Source organism: Pteropus vampyrus, unplaced genomic scaffold, assembly GCF_000151845.1.
Source record: "Pteropus vampyrus isolate Shadow unplaced genomic scaffold, Pvam_2.0 Scaffold19, whole genome shotgun sequence".
In the NCBI taxonomy this organism is placed as follows: Eukaryota; Metazoa; Chordata; class Mammalia; order Chiroptera; family Pteropodidae; genus Pteropus; species Pteropus vampyrus.
This window is the reverse complement of record NW_011888800.1, coordinates 16,946,089-16,968,649: the sequence shown is the minus strand read 5'-3', so window position 1 is coordinate 16,968,649 and position 22,561 is coordinate 16,946,089. Positions and strand designations below refer to the sequence as shown.

General features: G+C 33.7%; 1 protein-coding gene across 1 annotated transcript in view; it reads right to left on the bottom strand.

Annotated features, from left to right (window-relative positions):
* LOC105288825 (protein unc-13 homolog C) overlaps nucleotides 1-22,561 on the bottom strand; it is a gene marked incomplete at its 3' end in the record, with an annotated part of 460,652 nt that overhangs the window by 164,645 nt on the left and 273,446 nt on the right. Inside the window, exons 10-13 of the mRNA XM_023527723.1 lie at nucleotides 21,766-21,935; nucleotides 18,905-19,020; nucleotides 16,809-16,972; nucleotides 2,342-2,498 (exon numbers count right to left, since the gene is read on the bottom strand). Coding sequence (XP_023383491.1) covers nucleotides 2,342-2,498; nucleotides 16,809-16,972; nucleotides 18,905-19,020; nucleotides 21,766-21,935 — 607 coding nt within the window. The remainder of the gene's footprint in view (nucleotides 1-2,341; nucleotides 2,499-16,808; nucleotides 16,973-18,904; nucleotides 19,021-21,765; nucleotides 21,936-22,561) is intronic.

Here is a 22,561-nt window from a genome sequence, read left to right as displayed (position 1 = left end):
GTTAAACAATTTCATCCAAACCGTGTCCTCAAATAACACCTGTATGGAAAAAGTCTGAATTTGTAAGAGTAATGGTTTCTTTTCTTAAATATTTGTTTCATAATCCTCATAGGTTAAAAAAAAAATAGCTTTGTATACTGGCTTATTTTTTGGAGAAAAGTGTCTGGGTTACCCCTTTGAAAAGGATAAAGAAGAGCCAATATAATGGTGTTCCTAAGTCACAAGTGACAGTATCAGCTTCAGAAATCAGGTAAAGAAGAACTTTAGGCCCTAAAGTGGAGGTGTGGGAGATATTACACTTAGATATATTTGACTGTGCAGATAGCATTATTTTCAATAGGTAAAGTATGGTAACGTTTGCATACCAACTCACATTTATCAAGATGTAGTTTGAAGAAAGCTTTTTGACTCTCTTCTATAATAAGCTATTTGATTTAAAAAATGAAGTTTGTTATAACCATGTTGCCACTGAAACAATGAAAAGTACTGAAATTAATTTGATTTCTCTTCTTTAGGTCAGCATGAAGTAAAGGAGCATGCTATCTCCTTTTCCTCCAGGTAGCTTTTATGGTGGATATTAATCAAATATACACATCTTCTTTCTCAGTGGTAAAAAGCCTCAGTGTTCTACAAAGTTGGCTTATTCTGTACAAATGTACCCAGGCAGAATTGTAAAGGCAAAACTATTTCATAACACTGAATGCTTTATGTTACAGGTAAAATCCCAAGACAATGAATACTGTTACCAAGAGGAGGTTTTTATAACAACACTGTTCTGTGATCCGGTATTGGTCATAACAGTATTTTCTTGAGCCAGAGAATATTCTTTGATCCCAGATTTTATAAGAGTCCATTGGTCTAATGAAAATAGTTGATGGTGACTGTTTATACTATAGGCAGGGCAGGAAGGATAAAATCCTCATACTTTATATTTACAGATCGCTTTCAACTTTTATAAACTGGCTTACCATCTTTTACCTCATTTCATTTTCATCTTAAATTTGAGAAACGTGTTAGAGCAATAATTATTATCTTCCTTGGGCAGACTGAGAAACTGAGGCTTAAATAACTGAATTGACTTGCTAATTTTGAGTACAAACTCAAACCCCATGACTCCTAACCCAGATAGTGTTTTCCCCTATTAGTATTTATTTGGCTTTGACATTTACTTTTTCCTTTGATTCATTCCAACTCATCTCACAGACCTCACATGCATTTTCTTTTAAATGAAAAGGACAGGAAAAGAGTAAGCGCAGCAGCACATTTTTTTTCCCCTACTGATTTTACATCCTTTTATTTGCTGGGTTTCCTGCCCCAAAATTTGATTTCTAATAGCGTGATCAATAACAAAAATCTATTCAGTGAACCAAATTGGAAGTTCAGTGGGAAAAGTAACTATGGTGTCATGGAAATCACTTTTCTACAATGGATCTTATTTTCTTCCATAACAAATTGAGAAAAAAAAAAAATACTTGTCTCACAAGGATATTGAACAGAGCTACTGGCCTAAGCAGTTGCCCTGACCCAAACCTTGGGAATCTTTCTAGGAATTTTTCCCTTTCCCTCACTGTCTACATCCCTAAAGACACCAAGTGCTATTGATTTTATGTCCTAAAAAGCTCTAAAATTTGTCCTCCCTTCTCTATCTCCACTAATTCTTAGTTTAGATCTTCATCACTTTACTGGGATTTCTGTTATTTATATCTTATTTCCTGTCTTGTCAATTTCAATTTAATTATGTATGGAGAATGAGTTCCAGAGACAGGTGCAGTAGATAAATACTTGAGACTTCTTAGGATCCCTGCATTTCTACTTTTCAATGTGTTCTTGATGCATTTGAAGGTGGACAGCCTTACTTAGGTACAGAGCGTTCTCTTAGACTCTTTACACACCTATTATTTTTTACTTAGAATATGTATCACTTTCTATCAGGACCAGTAGGGACCAATAGGAAGTGCAAATGAAGCCTAATAGGCTATAGAGAAGTCAACCAAGCTAACATCTACCAGGGAATAGTGTCTGCAATGGTGGATCCCAAATTTGCATACGTGAAGAATTTCCTATAAAATACCAATACTCTCAAACAGCGTATTTTCCCCCCATTGGAAAAAGTCATTCAAGACGTGGGGAGTTAATCTAATGAAGATGCCTACTGATTGTCAAACTTACTTCACTGAATATAGTTCAAATGAACTTTTAGCATTAGCCTGTTTATGCTGAGATATTCCCTAAGATATACCTTCTGCAATAAGATTCCAAAAATATCTGGAATCCAAAGTTTCTTGAAAATGTAACTTTTATAAGCTATTAGAAATTTTAAATTTAACAAAACAATACTTACACCAAAGTTGGTAGCGGCAAATCGATCTGACGCTGAAACCTGTACATTTGTTGAAACTGTTGTATGAGCATAGAAAGCATTTATATTTGCCAGCAAGGTGCTCATGACAGCAGGTACACCAGGACACATGTATTTAGAAGACAGACATGAAAAGTGCCTGCAAGACAAGAACATTAAGTACTTTTAAAACATAAATTAATTCACTTAACGGCACATCCTCTAATGTCAGCAATTAAATACCTCCTCAACTACATCTATGAAAAAGAGAAAACTCTCATAATCTCTAATTGAAAGAGAAAGCAATTTCTGCCTTTAAAAAAAGTCTCGCTTACAAATGTAAAGTGGCTTAATGAGAATGTGATTTGCCACAGGGATGTGTGCATAAACTTTTTCAACTGTGAGAATGTTGTGTGTACACACGAGAAGTATAATTTCCAGTGGAGTCTAGCACTGTTGGGAAGCAATAACACAGGATTCTCTTTTCTACCAACTATGTCCCCTCCTAAAATGCTATATATCAACCAGAGTGTTCTTTTATACTTGTATTCCTTCCACATGGATGAAGCAGGAGGCCCTCCTTACATTGCACATTGATCGAACAAGTGGACTTAACATCTGCCTTGAGTCCACTTTGTGAGCTTTAGTCGTAGAGGAATTATCTTCCATAAGCAGATCTGTTTTCCAAGAATTTTGCTAAAACCAGGATTTAATTAAGCAAACAGATGAACAGTGAGGAGTGAATGAATTATGCCAGCTTTAACTTAAAGCCCAGTTCTTTTAAACTTGAATAGTATCATACACAGACTTCAGAAGCAATAAGTGCTCAATTCTGTTACTTCTGTCAAGAAAACTCGTTTCATTTGAACTATAGCAAAAGACTTGAAAATTGATAGCACAGCTTACGATAAAAGTTAAAAGATAAAATACACATGGAAGAAAGACATTTTCAGTATATAATCCGAACCTATGTTGCTCTCATATCTCAGTAATTTATCCTCCACCCAGGCATCAATAGATTTTGTATTACTGAATACAAACACAGAGTGTACATACATAAATAAATGCCCTTAGTGGTATCTCAAAAGAAATGGATGGTTGTTCTGTAAAGGGTGGCTTCTCTTAGATCTCAGCCAGGCTACTCACCTAGCTTGTCATGATATTAGTTAATAAACGTAGGTTAAAGTTTTAAACATGGATCTTTGAGGATCATGAACAATAATATGTCATGAGAGCTACATAATTTGTGTAATTTAACCCTGGAATTAGATGATTGCTGATTGCTTCTTTTTTTTAGGTAAATGACACATATTTTGACTTTATTATACACTAAATGAATTATGCTTAATATCTATTAAGAATATCACAAATAATATAAAGATATTAAAAGTAGAAACTTAAAAAATATACTAGCACTATGCCATCACATTTTCCCCCCACCAATTCACAGGTAATTATATCTGTAAGATCCAAGTTGCAGAGCAGGCAATGCCTAAATGTAAGGGGGGGATAGCAAAAGGAAATATACAAACCTGGGAGAACAAGAAATATAAAAACATCAATTGTTAAAATCAATTGCTAAGAAACTCAAAGACCAGAAGTTTATTGTCCTGAGCATGCATTTTCTATTTAACGAGATAATGGTGGTCACCAGAATGAAAGATCTTGATCTTAGTTTTAAAAAAGGATTGATACCCTCCTAATGCAGGCATGGTACTTAGTCTTTACCTCTTGTAGTTGTCACCCTGTGATTTTTGGTGCCTGATTAGGGTGGCAGCAATAGCTTTGCAGATACTTTAAGCGGAAGTAATGGAGAAACATGAATATTCTGCTTAAAGTGCTCACAGTGTGAATTTTATAAGTAAAATAGAAAGTTTTATATTGAAGATGATGTGATTATTAAAGCCATCTGAGGGGGAAATAAGGTGTAATATGGAAAGACTGGGTAGATCAACAACCAACCTTTGCCTATTTTACACTTTGAGTTGGTTAAGCCAATATTTTAATGATGAAAATGCCATATGAAATTGTGTTTTGGGGACCCCAAAGCAATGTTTTATAACCAAAATAAAAAGTTTAATAATTTATAAGTTAATATGAATATTTATGGATAATATAGTCAAAGCCATATATATATAAATGTCATTAATTGTGAGTTATCTAGTTTGATGAAATCCTTGCTATGCATTTATCATTGATGTTAATATATATTATTCAGAAAAAAATAGAAAAACAGTGAAAATATACTGTTTACACTTTAAACAAAAAAATCATTTGAATTTATAGCCAAATAGTAAATTATAATGCTTTCTATTAGAATTGACGAGAAATAGAATTAAAATTTATTCTAATGTTTTCCTACTCTTTAACCTTTCATCCACATTTTTTTATATTAAAGGCATCTAACCAGAGTATCCTCCCTTCAGTGACTAAGTGTTTACTACATTTCTGGGACTATTTTTTATGGTAGGGATCTAGAGTTGATTAAAATATGGTCCCGGCATTTAAAAATTGCATACCCTAATTGAGAGGCACACACATTAAACCCTATTTCTCTCATATGAGAGAGAATGCTTTTACAGAGGTAACTAAAGGTTTGAGTGGGCCATAGGATAGAGGAGTGAATCCTGGAGTTGGAGGAAAAAGGTACAAAGGATAGGCTGAGTTCACTAGTGGTGAGCCCCCTGGAGGAGAAGCCAGAGTAAAGAATCTGAGCCAAGATCTAAGAGGATTAGAATTTATGTAATGGCCATGGAAGAGAAGAGTTTAGTGTTACTAGAATTTGGTTCAATATATATTTATTAAACTTGTCTGATTGCCAGACACTGGATTAGGTATTGAATATACAATAATTAATTGACTTATAGACTAGTGGAAGAATCAGACACATAAGAAATAATACAATTATGAGAAAATCATGAGAAAGAAAAGTATAACAAAGGGCTATGAGACACCAAGTTAGAATGTGTATTGTAGCCTGGTGAGGAGGGTCAAGGAAGAGTTCTTGAAATGAGGCTGGGCTCCAGTTAATGTATGACTAAGATAGCCAAATCAAGCATAGGGCTTGCTATCATTGATAAAGAACATATTTCAGAGGAATGAAATAGTATAAAACAAGGCACAATGGGAAAAAAAAACAAAAACAAAGTATTATGTATAGTAGACCCAAGCAATTTTTGGCTGGTGGAGCCCAAATTTTCAGGAGAACATTCTAAGAACATTGGTATGACCAGAGACAAGGCAAGGGGGTATGGTAAGTAAGTTGGACCCACTATATAGGTCAAAAGACTTTTACAAACAAAACTCAAAATCTTATAGAGTTAATGTAATTAAAACTTATCTCCAAGGAATTCTAGTTGTTTACATAGAATAGGAAGTGACATCATGAGAGTTAAATTTTAAATAGAATAATTTGGTTGAGAGATTTTAGGAGGATGGGTTTAAGGATGGTGAGAATAGAAAAAAGTCCAATTAGGAGACTAGAAATAGAAGAGATGATGGGTGTCTGAAGTAGTTCAGTGACTATAGAGTTGAGGAGGAGGGAATGGATCTGAAAAACAGAGAGTAGAAAAACTGTCTAGTGACTGATGAGTGAGAAAAAGGAAAGAAAAATGGTTACATTCCAAGATTTTAGTGTGAATGACTGGGTAAATGGTGCCTCTGCCAAGTGAGCTAGGAACTTAAAAGGAGAAAGGAATTGTAAGGTGGGGATTATGTAGTTAGAGAGTTTGAGCTTCGGATGCTTGTAGAGCTTCCATATAGGAATGTCCACCAGGTTACTGGAGGTATGGACTGGACACTTAGATTTGGAGGTCATCAGCATGCAGGAGTCAGTCAAAATCATGAGAAAGGATAAAATCATCCAGGGAGATTATACAGAATGAAAAGAGAAGTGTCAGGGAATGGAACCTGCGAAGCAACAACATATAAGGGACTAGTAGAAGAAAAGAGAGTAAACTCTATGACTGTTATTTATAAATAAAAGGAAATCCAGGACATTGGAATCAGGGAAACCATGGTAATAAGAGGTTTGAAAGATAAAAGATGATTGGTGCTGTTAAACACAGCAAAAATGTCTTACAACATAAGGACAGAAAATAGACTATTGGACTTGACAAATAAATATCATTGTGACCTTAACAAGCTCATTGTTAGTGGAGTAACAGGAGTTTTTACTAAGAGGAAATAGGATGAAAAGTGAGGAAGTGCTGGGGGATGATCAAGGTAAACTGGGTCAAGTCTAGATTTTGTTGGTCTCTAGCTAAAGAGTTTTAACATTCGTATGTAGACTATATGGAGTTAGCTGAGATTTTTTTTTTTTTTCCAGAGGGAATTGACATTATAAGATGAATTTAGAAAGATGATTCTGAAGAAGAACAAAGGTGAACCTAAATGAGTAGATATTGGAAGCAGAAAAACAATTCAGGAGATGTAGAAGCACAAAATGACACTTTTGTTCTGCTTCTAATATGACTAAGCATTTTACAAAGCAGTCTAAAGGAACAGAATAATTTGCATCTTGAAAAAAAGTCTGAAAATTACAGAATTATACTGTTTATGATCTCCGAAATATAAAGCCTTGAATGTTTCTCTGACACCTGAATCTTTCTAGCACGACAATTTTGAAACTGATTTTACCCATGTTATATATGAAAATTTATAATGTCCTCTGAAGATATGAAAACCAGGTACAAAAGTTGCTGTTTCTGCCAAGAACAGCATGAAAATACCATGCAAACTAGGTAACTTGAGGAATAATATTCTTTTGAATTGTTTGGCCGAGTGCTTCTGAAGTTTGACTCCCTCTCTGTATTTGTTGTAATTAAACATTTCTTTATTTTTCTCCCTAAGGTCATAGAATGAGTAAAGTGATTAAAAATTTGAATTTAGTTAATGTAAGTTCAGAACTCTCTTAACCACTAGTTGTCACCTCATCCACTCAGCCCTTAGCACAGTGTTTTCTTGTAAACAGGAGTTGACCAATAAGTATTTATTAATGAAAACAAATGGAAGCATTATGAGCCAAACATATTTATGTGGAGTTAGAGTGTACAGGGCATGTGCTTAGTTACCTTCAGTATGACAGTTTATAAAACATCCAACTGCTTTGTGCACATTTGGCTGACATGCATAGCACTTAATGCCAGAATGATGACTACAAATTTGAAAGTTAATAGTATTTTGCTTATAATCAATGTACTGAGAGCAGTATTTAAAACTTTCCAGAGCATTAGCATGTATTCATCTTAGAGAATTGATGGAAATATTTTACATTCTGAATAAAATTTAACTGAGATGATTACTGGAAGGAATGATTTAGGGCAGCAGGCTAGATTGAGAGATATTTAGTGACTAGCATCTAAACTCCTAATATATTAATCTGACTTGAGAGAAAATGGGACGATACTTCTAGGAACCATACACTGTATTCCCCTATATCAGAGATCTGGGACCTCGGCTCCTGGCCAGGAAGGCTGCCAGTCATTCCTCTATTTCACATAATGGCTTCCCGCGGAAGTAAAGCTGTCTCTTTTTTCCCCACGCCGTCTCACTCTATATCCATTAAAGAGTATACAACTCCCAATACTGCAATGCAGCCCGTACAATAGGGAATGGACAATGGGATTTGAAGCTAGTTAGAAGAAAGGGCTGAAAGAATACTGGGAACAGTATACCCTGAGGATTATGTATAATCTTTTATGTTCAGCTTCTAGCAACATTAAGAATTCACAGGTTGTTTATGTTATGTAGGGGGAAAAAAATCAGCTCTTATACTTAGAGCACCCACCAATAATAGGAGCAGGCAAATGTTTTCCCAGTCTAAAAGAACTGTATTTGAATAGTCATGGCAAAGAATAAAACACTTTTAGAGGCTCGTCTTCCAGTTTAAGATTTGTAGATGAATGCTGACAATGCCCAGGTAGTCAACAAATATTGATTCAAAAGAACCCTGTAGGTTGCCAAACAAGAAGGATACAAACAGCTTTGTATATTATCTCAACATACAAACACATACACATGCACACACACATATATATACAGCAAAAACAACCAAAAACGTAGTAGGGAATACTATTAACTAAAACGGTTACAGTGTTATCTCTGGGTGAAGCTATAAATTTTTGTTATTTAGAAAATATATTTTGTATTTTAAAAATAATTCATCATTAGTATATTTTATTATTCTAATCAGGAAAAAATATATGTATATATTTTAACTGATGTTAATTCAACTTTTGCCCTATTGTTGATTTTACAAGTCTCTTTGTAACTTTTAGCACCAATAAGAAACAAAGTAACACAACTCCTTTTTAAAGTTTTGTTTAACCAAAGGATAATTTTCTTTGTATATATTTCTTTTCTGAAAAAACTGTATAACCTTTAAAGTACATAATGTAAAACTATATAACCTATGCTATTCTTTAAAGTATTATTAAACAAAATTTCTGTGGAAAAAGTCAAACAAATCATCCATAAAAATAATTTTTTTCAAAATTTATCATAAATCTTACTAATATATGGTTAATGAATAGAAGCAAAAAAATACTATAAATTACTATTAAAGAGATATCAGTTTGATTTCACTAAATATTCAAGAATTAATTTTAAAGATATTAATGGAATGATCTTGGTTCATGACTTCCTAAGGCAAAACACAGGGATGATAATGGTGAAGATATAAAAAGTCAAAGGAAGACAGTGATAAAACTCCAATATTTCACCTAATGCTACTTTTCTTACCATTAGATTTTTACATTTGCTTCAATATGAAATTACCATTACTATAGTGTTTTTCTTGTAATATGATTAAAATTGTAAACAAATTTTTTTTGTATGCGGGGGGTGGGGGTGTGGAGATAGAGGTAATTCATTCTAATTCTATCCCTGTTTTATGACCTTCGAAGAGTAACTTTATCATTCCTAGATTGTTTCTTCATCTGTAAAATGAAAGGGCTATTAGAAGACTTAAACTTTACAAGATTTAAAATGCCATGCATCCCTGAATACAGAGAATTCGTCGTGTCCAGCCATATGCATTACTTCCTCATACTATCAATATGTAATTCCATTGATGCCGACAGTCAGTAGGAATGACAAAGATGTCATCCTAAGGCCTCTTTTGCTTTTTGATAGTTTTCAGCTTCTAACATGGTCTTCAATTTGGCAAAATGTCTGGCTCCGAGTTTGTGTGCCCTTTCTTACTGTGTAGTTACTGTCAAGGCAAACTTTCATGCTTCTAACCATCTCCTTGAAAATTATTCCCTTTTAAAGTCTTCTGATCCAATACTATTTAAATTATTCTAAGTGGAAGAAGGGAAACAGGATTAAAAGTACAATTAGCAATTTAAAGTGACCGAGTATATCCTTGCAGCAAACCACCCCTTCAAAAAGTACACCTTCGAATAAAATAGGTCAAAAAGTACTGCTGTAATTTCTGCAAACGCTTAACATTTCCTCGCAAAGACTTGATTAAAAACAATTAATTAATAATGTTAAATTCACTTGAGTCAGCACGAAAATGGGGTTAGTGTCAAAGCAATTTAGAAAATGGAATTTCAGTTCCATGGGAAAAGTTGGAGTAACAAACTCCAAAAAAAGATGCTTAAATTGCCAATAATGAGATAGATATTGGCATGTTTTCAGCTGAAACAACTACTAGAACATTATCAACCATTAGTTCTCAAAATATTACTGGCAAAATACTGGGAAGTCATGTGAACTTCAAATAACACATCTGGACTGCTACTGTTTTGTGGGCATAATGGGAAAAAAATCATTTAAGTCACCTGCCTTTTCATGGATAATTGTTCCTAATCAATTGTTTCAGCCTTGTGGTGAAAATGCCTTAGATTCAAAGGATTTAACAATCAATTATTTTTTAATAAAAATAAGAGCGGGATAATTGGAAAGAAGCTCCAAAGAAACAATGATTCTTAGATGCTTAGAGGGATTTTCAGTGAAACAATACAAGACAAAAGAAAAAACTATCTGTATTCTTGATGTTTGAAATATACTAAAACAATATCACATCGGCTCTCAAAAATTCAGATTAGCAAGCATTTCAGTGGTAAGTGAATATTTTATTCATCCTTGTCACAAAAGAGGGGCTCAAACATTTAATGATCCCTTCTCCTTTGACCAAAAGCATCACATATTTTCATAGATGCAATGGATTCTTCCAGCTCAATTATGAAGTTTTCTGAGGGCAGTGGGGTAGGACAGGAGGTAAGGAAACACATAGCATTTAGAGAAATGATGGAAGTTGAAGAACAAGTAAGGATGGGACCCACAAGCTGCCCATCAGCTTTCTCTGACAGCTCTCCTCATCTGTTCCTGAATTTAGTCCTCTCTCTATGTTCTTACAACACCTAGGTGTACCTCTATTATACTGTCTTGTTATTTTTTAACTTCTCCCTGTCCCCGCTAGAAAATGAGCTCACAGATGAAAAGGTCTATCTTTTATAGCTGTATCCCTATTGCCTTGTATACATCCTCCTACTTACTTAGAAGGTGACTATCAAATAAATGAATTACATCTTCTGAAATGTGGGCTCCCTGAGAGACTGGACCTTGGCTTCTTGTTCACTGATATATTCTCAGGGCCTAGAAAACTTCCTGGCACATGGTAGGCATTCAATACATTTCCTAAAGGAATGAATGACTCAATAGAGCAGCACACTCCTTAGAAAGCAGAGTCATAGCTCAAGCAGCTAAAATAGATTAGTAGTTTTAAAGAAAACTATATTCCAACAGTTCTGGTTCAAATATGAATTAGGTTAAGATGCCCAGTGCCAAATACAGGTTGTTTGTTAAGCATGCCCAAATGAGAAACATTAAACTAATGCTTTTCTCTTATTTGGTATTATAGAGGCATATAAATATATAATCTAACAGAATCTCAGATTTTGTGAGACATCTTGGGCTTCATTTTATAAAAAATGAAAGACTCAGTTAAAATGTATTTGCTTGACAGAAATCACCTCCTGAAAACAATTTAGTCCTTAATGCTAGACATGAAATTCCATGTGTATGTTCAGGAGTGAACAGTTGGTCAGTTAGAACATTATTAAGAACATATATGTTTGCATTAGTAAGTAGAAAGCATCAAGGACTCCCAAATTCTCATACTGGAAATGGGTTCTATGCCTAACTTCATGATGTTAAACACGTGGTTTAGTACGCTCGTCTGAAAAAGAGAACATACTCTCAGTCTCACTGTCATAAATTGGAAAACTGACTTTATTTTCAATGGACGATTGCACTTGCCATGTTAGACAAATCCTCCAGGTCCTCGATCAATCACTTTCCAAAGAAGAAAATTGTAATCCCTTTCCCCTTTCTCATGAATGCTCCAAAACAAAGTATACATTTTTATACAACAAATAGGGCTAATAAATTGTGCCCTCACAGAAAATGTTCTGTTATAAAAGGAGAGAGCATTTCCAGTAAATAGGAGGTACCTTGGAGGATTGGAGTTCAGTATTAATGTTTAGATTATTTACCAGCAAAATAGATTCAGCCTCCTTCATATTGAGAAATACACAAGAGGAAAATTTAGCAATGTACAACCAGACCCTCTGATTTACTAGACATTTTACCTTCATTTATTTCCATCTTCAGATAAATGGGAGTATGCCAAAGAAATCAAGCAATTTCTAATAAAAGAAGAAGGTTATAAAGTTACCTGGGAATTTGCTAAGCATATCAAAAAGAACTGTGATTTGATGTCTAGGAAAATTCACAAGATTTTAAGCAGTTTTGTTCTCAAACTTATGTGTTAATACACAGACAGGACATTTGTTTCTTCCTTAAAGCTGAGTTCCCCAATATTGTGTTTTTAAAAATTAAGATGAAATATTTCTGAGATAAGCTTGCCATATCTAGTCATGTGTTGTTGTTGATTGGTTTTCTGATTATGGTTTTTGGTCCCCTGAAGTAAGGTTTCAAAACAACAGAAAAATACTGATTCAATAGGCAACTAGTTTAAATTCAAAGATATGGCTGGTTATTCATAAACTTTTTTTTTTTTTTTTTTTTTGGTGAGTCACTCATTGGCCAGTAGGTTAGAACTCAAGTTAAGTTCAATTACAAAAGCATTTTGGAAAATATGGTCAAAAGCAGCTCTGAAAGTTATATTTCAACAACTGACATAAGAATGTCAATAATCTGAAACTTCTTCAAGTTATTAGAAATAATCAATATGATATGCTCTAAAACACTTAAATGCAACACAAACTGTAAAGCTGACTTAAACTTTTCAGTTCCACTTTACTTGCTTCTGGCAGCTGAAAATGTCTGGCATGAAGAGATATGCCAGAAGAAATTGAAAATAAATATAATACTGACAAACAACATTTGCTTTCAATTTATTTAATTACAAGTATGTATTAACTTTCTATCAGGCATTCAGAACTTCTTATAAAGTAGTAATAAAAGATATGACTTCTCAATTCAATATTTCAACTTGTAAATCTTTGAACTCAAGAGCTCTAAGTAATTTCATTCTATTATATCTCACAAATATACATATAATTATAATATTAACATATCAACATATGTCTCCTCAGGCAAGTGAAACAGAAGAAAACGTAAACAAATGGGACTACATCAAATTAAAACATTTTTGCACAGTAAAGAAAACCATCAACTACTGAATGAGAGAAGATGTTCATCAATGATATGTCTGATAAGGGGTTAATATCTAAAATATGTAAAGAACTCATATAATGTAACACCAAAAAAAAAATCTGATTTAAAAATGGCCAGAGGACCTGCATGTACATTTCTCCAAAGATGGTCAATAGACATGTGACAAGATGCTCAACATCATTAATCACCAGGAAAATGCAAATTAAAACCACCATAAGATATCACCTCACACCTGTTAGAATGGCTAACATCAATAAACCAATAATCATGTTGGTGAGGATGTGGAGAAAAGGAAACCCTTATGCATTGTTGATGGGATTGTAAATTGGTACAGCCATAATGGAAAAAAAGAAAGAAGTTACCTCAAAAAATTAACAGAAGTACTATACAATCCAGCAATTTCACTTCTGGGTATTTATTTGAAGAAATTTAAAACACTAATTTGAAAAGATACATGCAACTCTATTTCATTGCAGCTCTATTTACAACAGCCAAGATATTGAAGGATCCTAAGTGCTCATCAATAGATGATTGGATAAAGATGAGGTGGCATGTATATACAATGAAATACTACTTAGTCATAAAGAAAAAATGTAATCTTATCATTTTCAGCAACATGGATGGACCTAGAGGGTATTATGCTAAGTGAAATAAGTCAGAGAAAGACAACTACCATATGATTTCACTTATATGTGGAATCTAAAAAAACAAAATAAATAAACAAACAAACTCATAGATACAAAGAACAAATTGATGGTTACCAGATGAGAGGGTGGGGGGATGGGTAGAAAAGGGGAAGGGATTAATATGTACAAATTGGTCGTTAAAAATAGTCATGGGGATGTACAGTAGAATATAGGGAATATAGTCAATAATATTGTAATAACTATGTATGGTGTCAAATGGGTACTACACCTATCAAGGTGATCACTTTGTAAATTATATAAATATCTGATCACTATTTTGTACACCTGAAACTAATATAATATTGTACGTCAACTGTCTTGAAAAATAAAAGAAACTAAGAGTTACTAGATTGTCAAAAAATAGGAATTTTTTTGTTGTTCTGGCAAGATGGTAAATTTTGTAATGTCAAAGCAAAAACTGCAATGAACAGAGTTAGAAAAGAACACTTTTATTCAAGGCTATGCTATAAGAAAGAAACATGAGAACTTAGTCTAAACTCAACTCCACTGAAATGAAAGATGGAAATTTTAAGATCTGAGGTGGGGAATGAAGGGGAAATTTTCTAAGAGTTGGAGTGGAGGGAAACCTAGTCATCTGCATTTGCTAACTGACATTATCCAAAGGAAAAAAATAAACTTTCTCTTATTCTCACGATAGGACACAGTATTACAACTTAGAGCAAGGCCCTTACCCAAGTCAGGCTTTTACCCTCCTGCATAGATTGGGAGACAGGAGCCTAGCTTCCTTGGTGATTACATTAAAAAGAGATGGCTCTCCCCAGTACTTGAGAAAGCCAGTCCTGGACTGTAAAACTGACAAGTCTTTGAAAAGGTTTACATCTCGAAAGACCACAGAAAGAATCTACAATGATAAGTTTTCTAAAGTAAATGCTCTAAAAAAAGGGAGGTTGGAGGACTCTAGGGTTAGGCCTCTGGATTCTGTAATAAACAAGATGAGAGGGACGTCAGGGCCTAGAGGTAGAAAGAGGCCTGTCTAAAGTTTTGTCGAGTTGAGGGAAATGATAAGACCAGCTTGGTTCACTGAAGAAACATTTAATAAAATAGAGATATCAGAATCAAATCAAATGTATAAGCACAAGCAGATATAATCTAGCGCATTTTGTTATCATCAAAGTGCAAGTGTCAATTCATTACACACACAAAAAGGCATTCTTATTCCTTATGCCTGCCTTGGTTTCACTCTTTAGACCCACAGTTGGCAATCTAAGGCCCACAGCAAAACCGGTCCACAGCTTTTGTTTTTAAAATAAAGTTTTAACAGAACATGGCCATGCCCATTTTTTTACTTAATATCTAGGACTGCTTTTGCACTAGGAGTACAGAGTTGAGCAGTTATGACAGAGATCATGGGACCCAGAAAACTGAAAATATTTACTATCTGGTCCTTTACAGGAAAAAAAATTTTGCTGACTTCTGCTTTAGACTAGTTTCTAGTGTGAGACAAGGCTTTATCAAAACTGAGTCTTACAAACATTATAGGACCCCATTCACTTGCAGGTCACTTGATACCAATAAGTATCCAAAAATATTGTTTTATTATTGTCATTTACATAGGTTAAAATAGAAAAATACAAGTGATAAAATTAAGGAGAGATGACTCTTTCTTAAACTATCATACATTTACCATTTTTCTATATTAATATGATTGTGCTCAGAATATGAGAAACATGAAATAAGCTCACAGATATATTTGCAATAAATCTAATGTGATCCTTCTTTTATTAGGATTCTTTCTAGAAGATATATGTATTTTTTAACATAGCTCTGTCTTGGCAGAACGCTTCATTTACTTTGGACTGTTAATAATAGTTACATTTTAATTGTATTCAGATTTCGTACTAGGTGTTCTGTGGAATTATAGCCACTGACTTGGGACACTGCAGATGGCAAACTCACAGACTCCACTTGGCTACCCGATCACAAAATAGGCTTCCTCGAAAGGAGTAAGCTCCCTGTTACTGGACATGAACAAGCAGAAGAATGATGCCCACCGGTCAGGGATGCAATAACAGGGTTTCCTGATTTGGAGGGAGGTTCATTTAGGTGACCTATAAGTTTCTTTTCATGCCTAAGAAACCAATGTCTTTATTATTTAACATTAGGACATTCTGTAAAGTGAAAAAGCACACACGTTTTATCAAAACATTTAAAGAAATTAATTTTTACATATGCTGTTCCACAATTATGACTAGTGATTAAATGCTATGAACGGTAAACTTTGAAGAGGAGCACAATACACATCAATCATTAAGATGGTTGAAAATGACTATCTGGGCCAGCATCTATTTCACTCATGTGAAAAATGATTTGGTTGTTAATAGGAAAGAACAGTCTTATAATATATGTACATAGTTTACTTATTACATATGGCATATGTATATGAACAAGGTGTATTTACAATCTTAGACCAGGTTTCAAAAGGTAAACTATAGGCAAGTAATAACCCCATTCCGAATCCTTAAACTCCTCAGTAGTGGTTATGTGTCTGTATGGGTCACTTCTGTATAGTTATTTTTACTAGAGTGTTTGGATTCTATGGATGCTCAATAAATATTGGTTTTACTGAATTAGCAGCAACTATATAAATATAGAAAGAAACAATATAGTCTAATGTTAGGGTCAAGATACTGTAATGGCTCTAGATGTATCACTGACATTAATAAGCTCTGTAACCTTGGACAATGCACTTCAATCATCAGGCTTTAGTTTCCTAAGATACCAAATAAAGCATTGGTTCTCAATCTTCGGAGCGTAAGAGAACTACACATAGAACTTATTAAAACACAGATCATTGGGCCCAACCCTCAGAGTTTCTGATTTAGTAGGTCCAGGGTAGGATGGAGAATTTGCATTGCTAAGTTCCCAGGTGCTGTTAATGCTGTGAGCCAAGGGACCACACTTTGAGAACACAGGAAGGACTGGGAATATAGTGAGAGTGAATTACCAAATCTTTAATACTCTATAGCTGTAAGAGAGAGGGTAGCCAGCATCAAACTGGCACATTAAAATGTAATTGTCTTTTTAATCACAATTTTGTTTGAATTAGGAGATGATCTTTTTTCTTTAGATTTCAACAAACATTTTTGAACACATAAATGTTTGATAGTACTTACGTCATTGCTTGATAAATGGATTCAATTCCATAACGCATGGCAAATTCATCAACTATTTCTTGCGAAGCGTCATCAAAGAAAACCTTCCAGGCTTCATCCCCTTTGACCTCGGGGATTTTCACTACACCATTAGATTTCACTTCAGTCAAGTAATGGAACAGATTCTAAAAGTAAATGGTTTTCAATTGTTCAATAATTTCTTAGAATAGTCCAGAAATATTTAACCATAACTTTTAGTAAATTATACTTGCATTGTAATTGCATCTAATGTTTCATCAACATCTATAAGCAATAGAATAGCTTGGATTTTTATTCTAACTATCCTCATCTTTATGCAAATTCTGATTTTATTTCTGCCTGGATCTATACAGAATCAATGATTCAAGTGTTTCATACATACCAAATCATTTTAGAAGTAAAATTTTTTGTATGTAAATATTTCTAAATGCTAGTACATATTCTGCGTTCATGGGTACTGAGTAAATTATAGAGCCCTGGATGAATAATCTGATTTTGGTTATGTTACTATAGAATCTAGGAATGTAAATGATGTTAAATGGCTTTGGCTGCAAAATGGTAGGAATCAGGGCAATGAATTAAGGTTGAAAATGAATGTTTGAGAATTTTGTAATGGAAAAACTCACTATATACAATTCCTTTTTGCTTCAAACAAATTTAGGAACTGTTGCATGAATGTAGCCTGTGTCAGGGAAGGACCCTTTCTTGGATTTCAGTTTTTGGTTCTTGGACCAGCAAAAAAAGGCTCTGAAAAGCAAAAGCATAATGCTGTCTCTCTGATCCCAAATCTTCTCTGTCCACACTTTAAGGTCTGAGTTGACTCCCATCTTGCCAGTTCACGGGATTTTTTTTTTTTAATTGGTCTGAAAACTTAACCATTAACCACATTTCTTGAAGAAATGATAACACTGGACAGATTGTAGTCAGGAATTTAAGCCTGTTATTGTATAATGTGCAAAAAACTTAAATACTGTTATTCAATCCTTCTTTAGTAAAATGCAGGTGGCAAAGAATTACACATTCAAATTTTCATAGATATATTTAGGAAAAATAATATGCAAAGAGTAAAGATTCTCTCAATTATCTATTTCTGTTTTAGTAAAGTACTTTCTCTTTAGATCTTTGAACATGGGGAAAGGTGCATTCTTTGACTTCACCTCATATTTTTTGATACATAGGACAAGAGTCATTTATATCAGAGAAAGGTTCTGGTTAACATCTCTAATTAAGCTCTTAGATGAAAAGCATTCAACAGAAGCCCAAGACTATTTGTCTGTGTATCTACATTGAGGCACAGCAGGGAACTGGTGATTCTGTCTTTTAGATTCAAATTGGGTGGACTCTAACTCCCTGAAGCCATTTAGGCCCTAACTTTTGGATGGGTATATTCTCTACTACCATGAGTGGGTAGTAAATACATCCTGACACTCTTCATATCCAGATATGTTTGTAGTAAGGGTAGTTAAATGGTGAAGGGTTCAATATGTCTGAAGCCTTTTGTGGTACTCAGAAAAAGGAGGGAAAAAAATCACTGCTTATTACATTGGTTCCCAAAAGCCATAGATACAACATCATCATTTTTATATTTCTAGTTGTAAATAATATTCTTAATTAAATCTTTAATAAAACTAGAACGCTAACTCAGAGTTCTCAAAAACAATCATGTTATTGGATCCTTTCCTGCATTACTAAAGTACTCTATTGTTAATTGTTCCAAAATATTTGTCATGACTTATTTCTTCAATGAATGCTTTTTAACAGTCTGTCCTCCTTGGAAGAATGGTAATTTCATTTGGTCTATTTATTCATTATCATCTTATTGCCTTTTTTATTAATACCTGCCTCAAGTGCTTGTTCTAAACTCTCATTAGAGGACACTGGCCCTCTCTTTAGGGGGTAATTCATATGCTGTCTGATACCCTAGCTCATTACTACCATAGCACAGAGTAAGAACTCCAGGAACAACTCCGCAAACCTAATTCAATCATATTTTTAAATCAAGCATTTTGTTGTATGATCCATAATCAAGACCAATTTATTTTCTAAGTTTTATTATTAATACAATTCAATTTACTTACCTCATGTAAACATGTATATTGTATATGATATGGAGCAACCTTCTCCTCTCCTTTTATTTCCACATTGATTTTCAAACGAATGGCTCCAGATACAGCTGACTTATCTGTCCGTTTCTCTGATAAAGTGAAAAGCAATTGGTCTGTCATTTCTAACAATACCATATTTCTCATACAATTTCTCAAAAGATTTAAAGGAGACGAACATTGCTAAAAACCATTTTTTCTATATCAGGTTTGATTATTATCTAACCATATGATTCTGCTAAATATAATTTAAAATAATGTGCCTATTGTGTCAGTGTGATTGTAAAACTGCATTATAGAAAATTCACATAGAAAATCTTAATCAGAAGACTCTGCCATTCTGATATAAATTTCTGTGTACTTGGTTAGTTTATACAACAAAATTAAATTATTTGGGCAATTAAAAGCAATATAACTCAAAGATACAATTAACCAGGAAAGTATTTTATCTAAAAGCATCCACTTCTCTTTCTCCACTTGAAAAGTAAAGCTCTGACCAATTAAAAAAAATTATTAATCACTATTTTTTGTTAGTGATTTATAAAGAGCTACAGTCTATACTCTGTGTTTACTTATGAGTGTTGGAGTAACTATTTGAATGGACTCAATATGTAGTTAATTCAGTCAAATAATGTGTGTAGGGCATGCACACATGTGTCCAATATGAACCAATCAATAGCTTTGAGAGAAATAAAAACATAGTCACAAAATTCCTAGAGTGTGAATGTAGGTAGAGGATCTACATTTGACACCTACTTCACAAATGAAATATAAAGGGGCAAGCTGACCCATTTCACAAATGAAACTGAGGGCAGCAGAAGTGGTGAAGACTTCTTTAATTGACCTTCTTTCTAAGTATAACTGTATTTTTAGCCATATGTGATAATATTAAATCTTAAAGTCTACTACTTTCTTCTTATGAAATGTCGGCTTAAATTTTATTGTTAATATTTAACAGTAATTGTGCTATGAAGATTCTCCCATCAGGAGTGCCAAGATCATGAGAGTTTCTCTCACTGACTGGGTGATAACTGATTCTCAGCAAATATTTACATTCTCTGCTGGTGCCAAGAGAAATGCAAGTCCTAGGACTTTTTATGCCACAAAGCCCTTTCTAGAGCCCAGGGAAGGAGTACTGGTTCCTTGATTTTAATTATCATCATCCTACTAGGTTCAAGGGACACAGGCTCCACTTGGATGCCTAGGGCTTTCAGCTAATTTCTCTTCTGCATGGTGGAATAAATTCTAAGTGATGAGTAAGGAAGAACATTGTACAAAGCATGAAAATATGGTGCTTAAGTGGATTGAACCACTGAAGGATTTTACACAAAGCTAAAACCTGTCCTCCATTCTTCCTTCTTTATTTTAAAAGGTTAAACACCAGCAATGAGGGCATGAAAGAACAAACTGAGGATGAGCAGTCAAAAGCTTCCATGTCATGTTGCATCATATTTTCCTCTCCATAGACAGAAGGGCAGTTTCAGCATGAGAGCTGGGGAGCTGACTTTACTAGTGGCACATTCAAGTGCCTTAGCATACTGAATACTATATCCATGGATGCTTTGTCAAAAAAAAAAAAAATCTGAGGAATTTCTGTTATGGATTCTTACTGCCTCAATTCAAAGACATACTGCCTTAGTACAGAAAAACAATGTCTAGGCAAATCACTTTAATTAAAACATAATTTATGACTATCACGCAGAGTTGATGGCCTAACATTTACCCTTGCCTAACATCTCTATTTTCACATATAAAGCTGTTCAAGAGGATGAACAAGATATAGAAGGATGATCATTATAACTGAGGTAAAAATTTTAAGCCAATAATGTAGATGCATCAATTCTCTTTAAGGAAGACTTCTTTAAAATAAAACATTTTTGATAATGAGTTCTTAGTTGAGCTTGAATTTTGTGTCAAGATAAGTTATATATCTCTCCTTTAAATTATTATATAATCTAGAGTTTAGTGAATTCTATATGACTTTATCCCTTTACTTTGTCAAATATTACATTACTTGAAGTATAAGATTTTTAAAAACCCAAAAGCACTCTTTAATTTCTAAAATATATTGATATCCTAAATGGAAACTCTTTATAACCTTAGAACTGTGTAAACCATTCTTCGATTCACACCAGCCCTTACGAATTTAATTAAAACATTTCAGATGATATGATTAAGAAACTTTGGATCATGTCCTTTACAGAAACGGAGGTGATCCATCTATTTTTACTGTTATTAAGTCAGCACTGACGATTCTAGGTTATTATCCAATTTTAATAAAAGTCAAATTTAAACATATTTAATTCTTGGTTCCATAATAAAATTTCATTTAGAAATCATGCCAATTAAACGTATTCTCAACATTGTCATGATTAGAGTAAATGTTAAATCCACACATGTACTTGGTATTGACATCTAAAGCCAACTTTTATGTCACTGTTTGGAAGATATCCAAAATACACTTTATTACCAAAATTTTTAAGAGACTAAAAGGAAATAAGTCAAATAGTACTGTCATAGGTTGATTATTTGTTTTGATACATTTGGCAAAAGTTTTTGGAGCTACATTTTATAGTTTAAAAATTGAGAATGGATAATGGTTTTTTTCTAAAAGACACCCAGTTGATTCTTTGAAAGGCTTTTCCTTTTTCATCTCAAATTTACCAATTTTTTCAATACTGAATTTGACTAAATAATTATCACCTTTAGTTTCCAATGAAATCAAACTGTCTAAAGTCCAACAGAATTTTTCAGAAAGACATTGATTATTTTTATCTCTATGGAAATATAATATATGACACAGATATTCTGGAATTTTAACTTTTTCAGATAGTCACCTAAGTTGTACCAGACATCCATTTCTCCACTCAAGGTCCTCACTTCTACAATTGTTTGTCCCAGAAAATCATCTGACTCCTTTTTGAAATGTTGCTTGACTCTGGATTTAATATCATCATCTTCGTCCCACACTCTGACTTTGATTCGATCTGTGGAGTTATGGCACTCACTGCAAATAAATGCGGATAAGTTAACAACCACTGACAACTGCTCTAAATGGCATTTGATGTTAGTAACTTATTTTAAGTCTATCTAATCCAGAAAGGCATAGTAAAAACTCCCTCCGACCCATTTCATCGATGGGATGTTGCAGGTATCGGAAATATTGAAGAAAAGTTGCATTCGTTAAATAATATAATCAGAGAAAATCATACCTCATTTCATCCTATTTCCTTGAACTGAACTAGATATAATCAAATTTAAGTCAGAAATCTTTGGGTTATTTCCTCTATGATGTATTTCTTATTCACAATGGTTATCTATAGCAACATTTCCATGCTCAGAAAATTCTGCACCATAAATATAAAGCTAATTTTACTCCAATGGGTATTGAGAAAGTGGATATCACATAGTCCACTTGATAGACTAATAAATAATAATAATATAATAATAACATATTGTTAAATCAAGAAGAATTAGGGTGAAATCCTTTTGTTTTTAAAAATAATTTGCTAGATGTGGTTCCATAGTATAGTGGTTAGCACATCTGCTTTACACGCAGAAAGTCTTGCTTGGGTTCATACCCCACTGGAGCTATAGTCCATGGTCTATGGCCATGCCACCCTGAACAAGCCC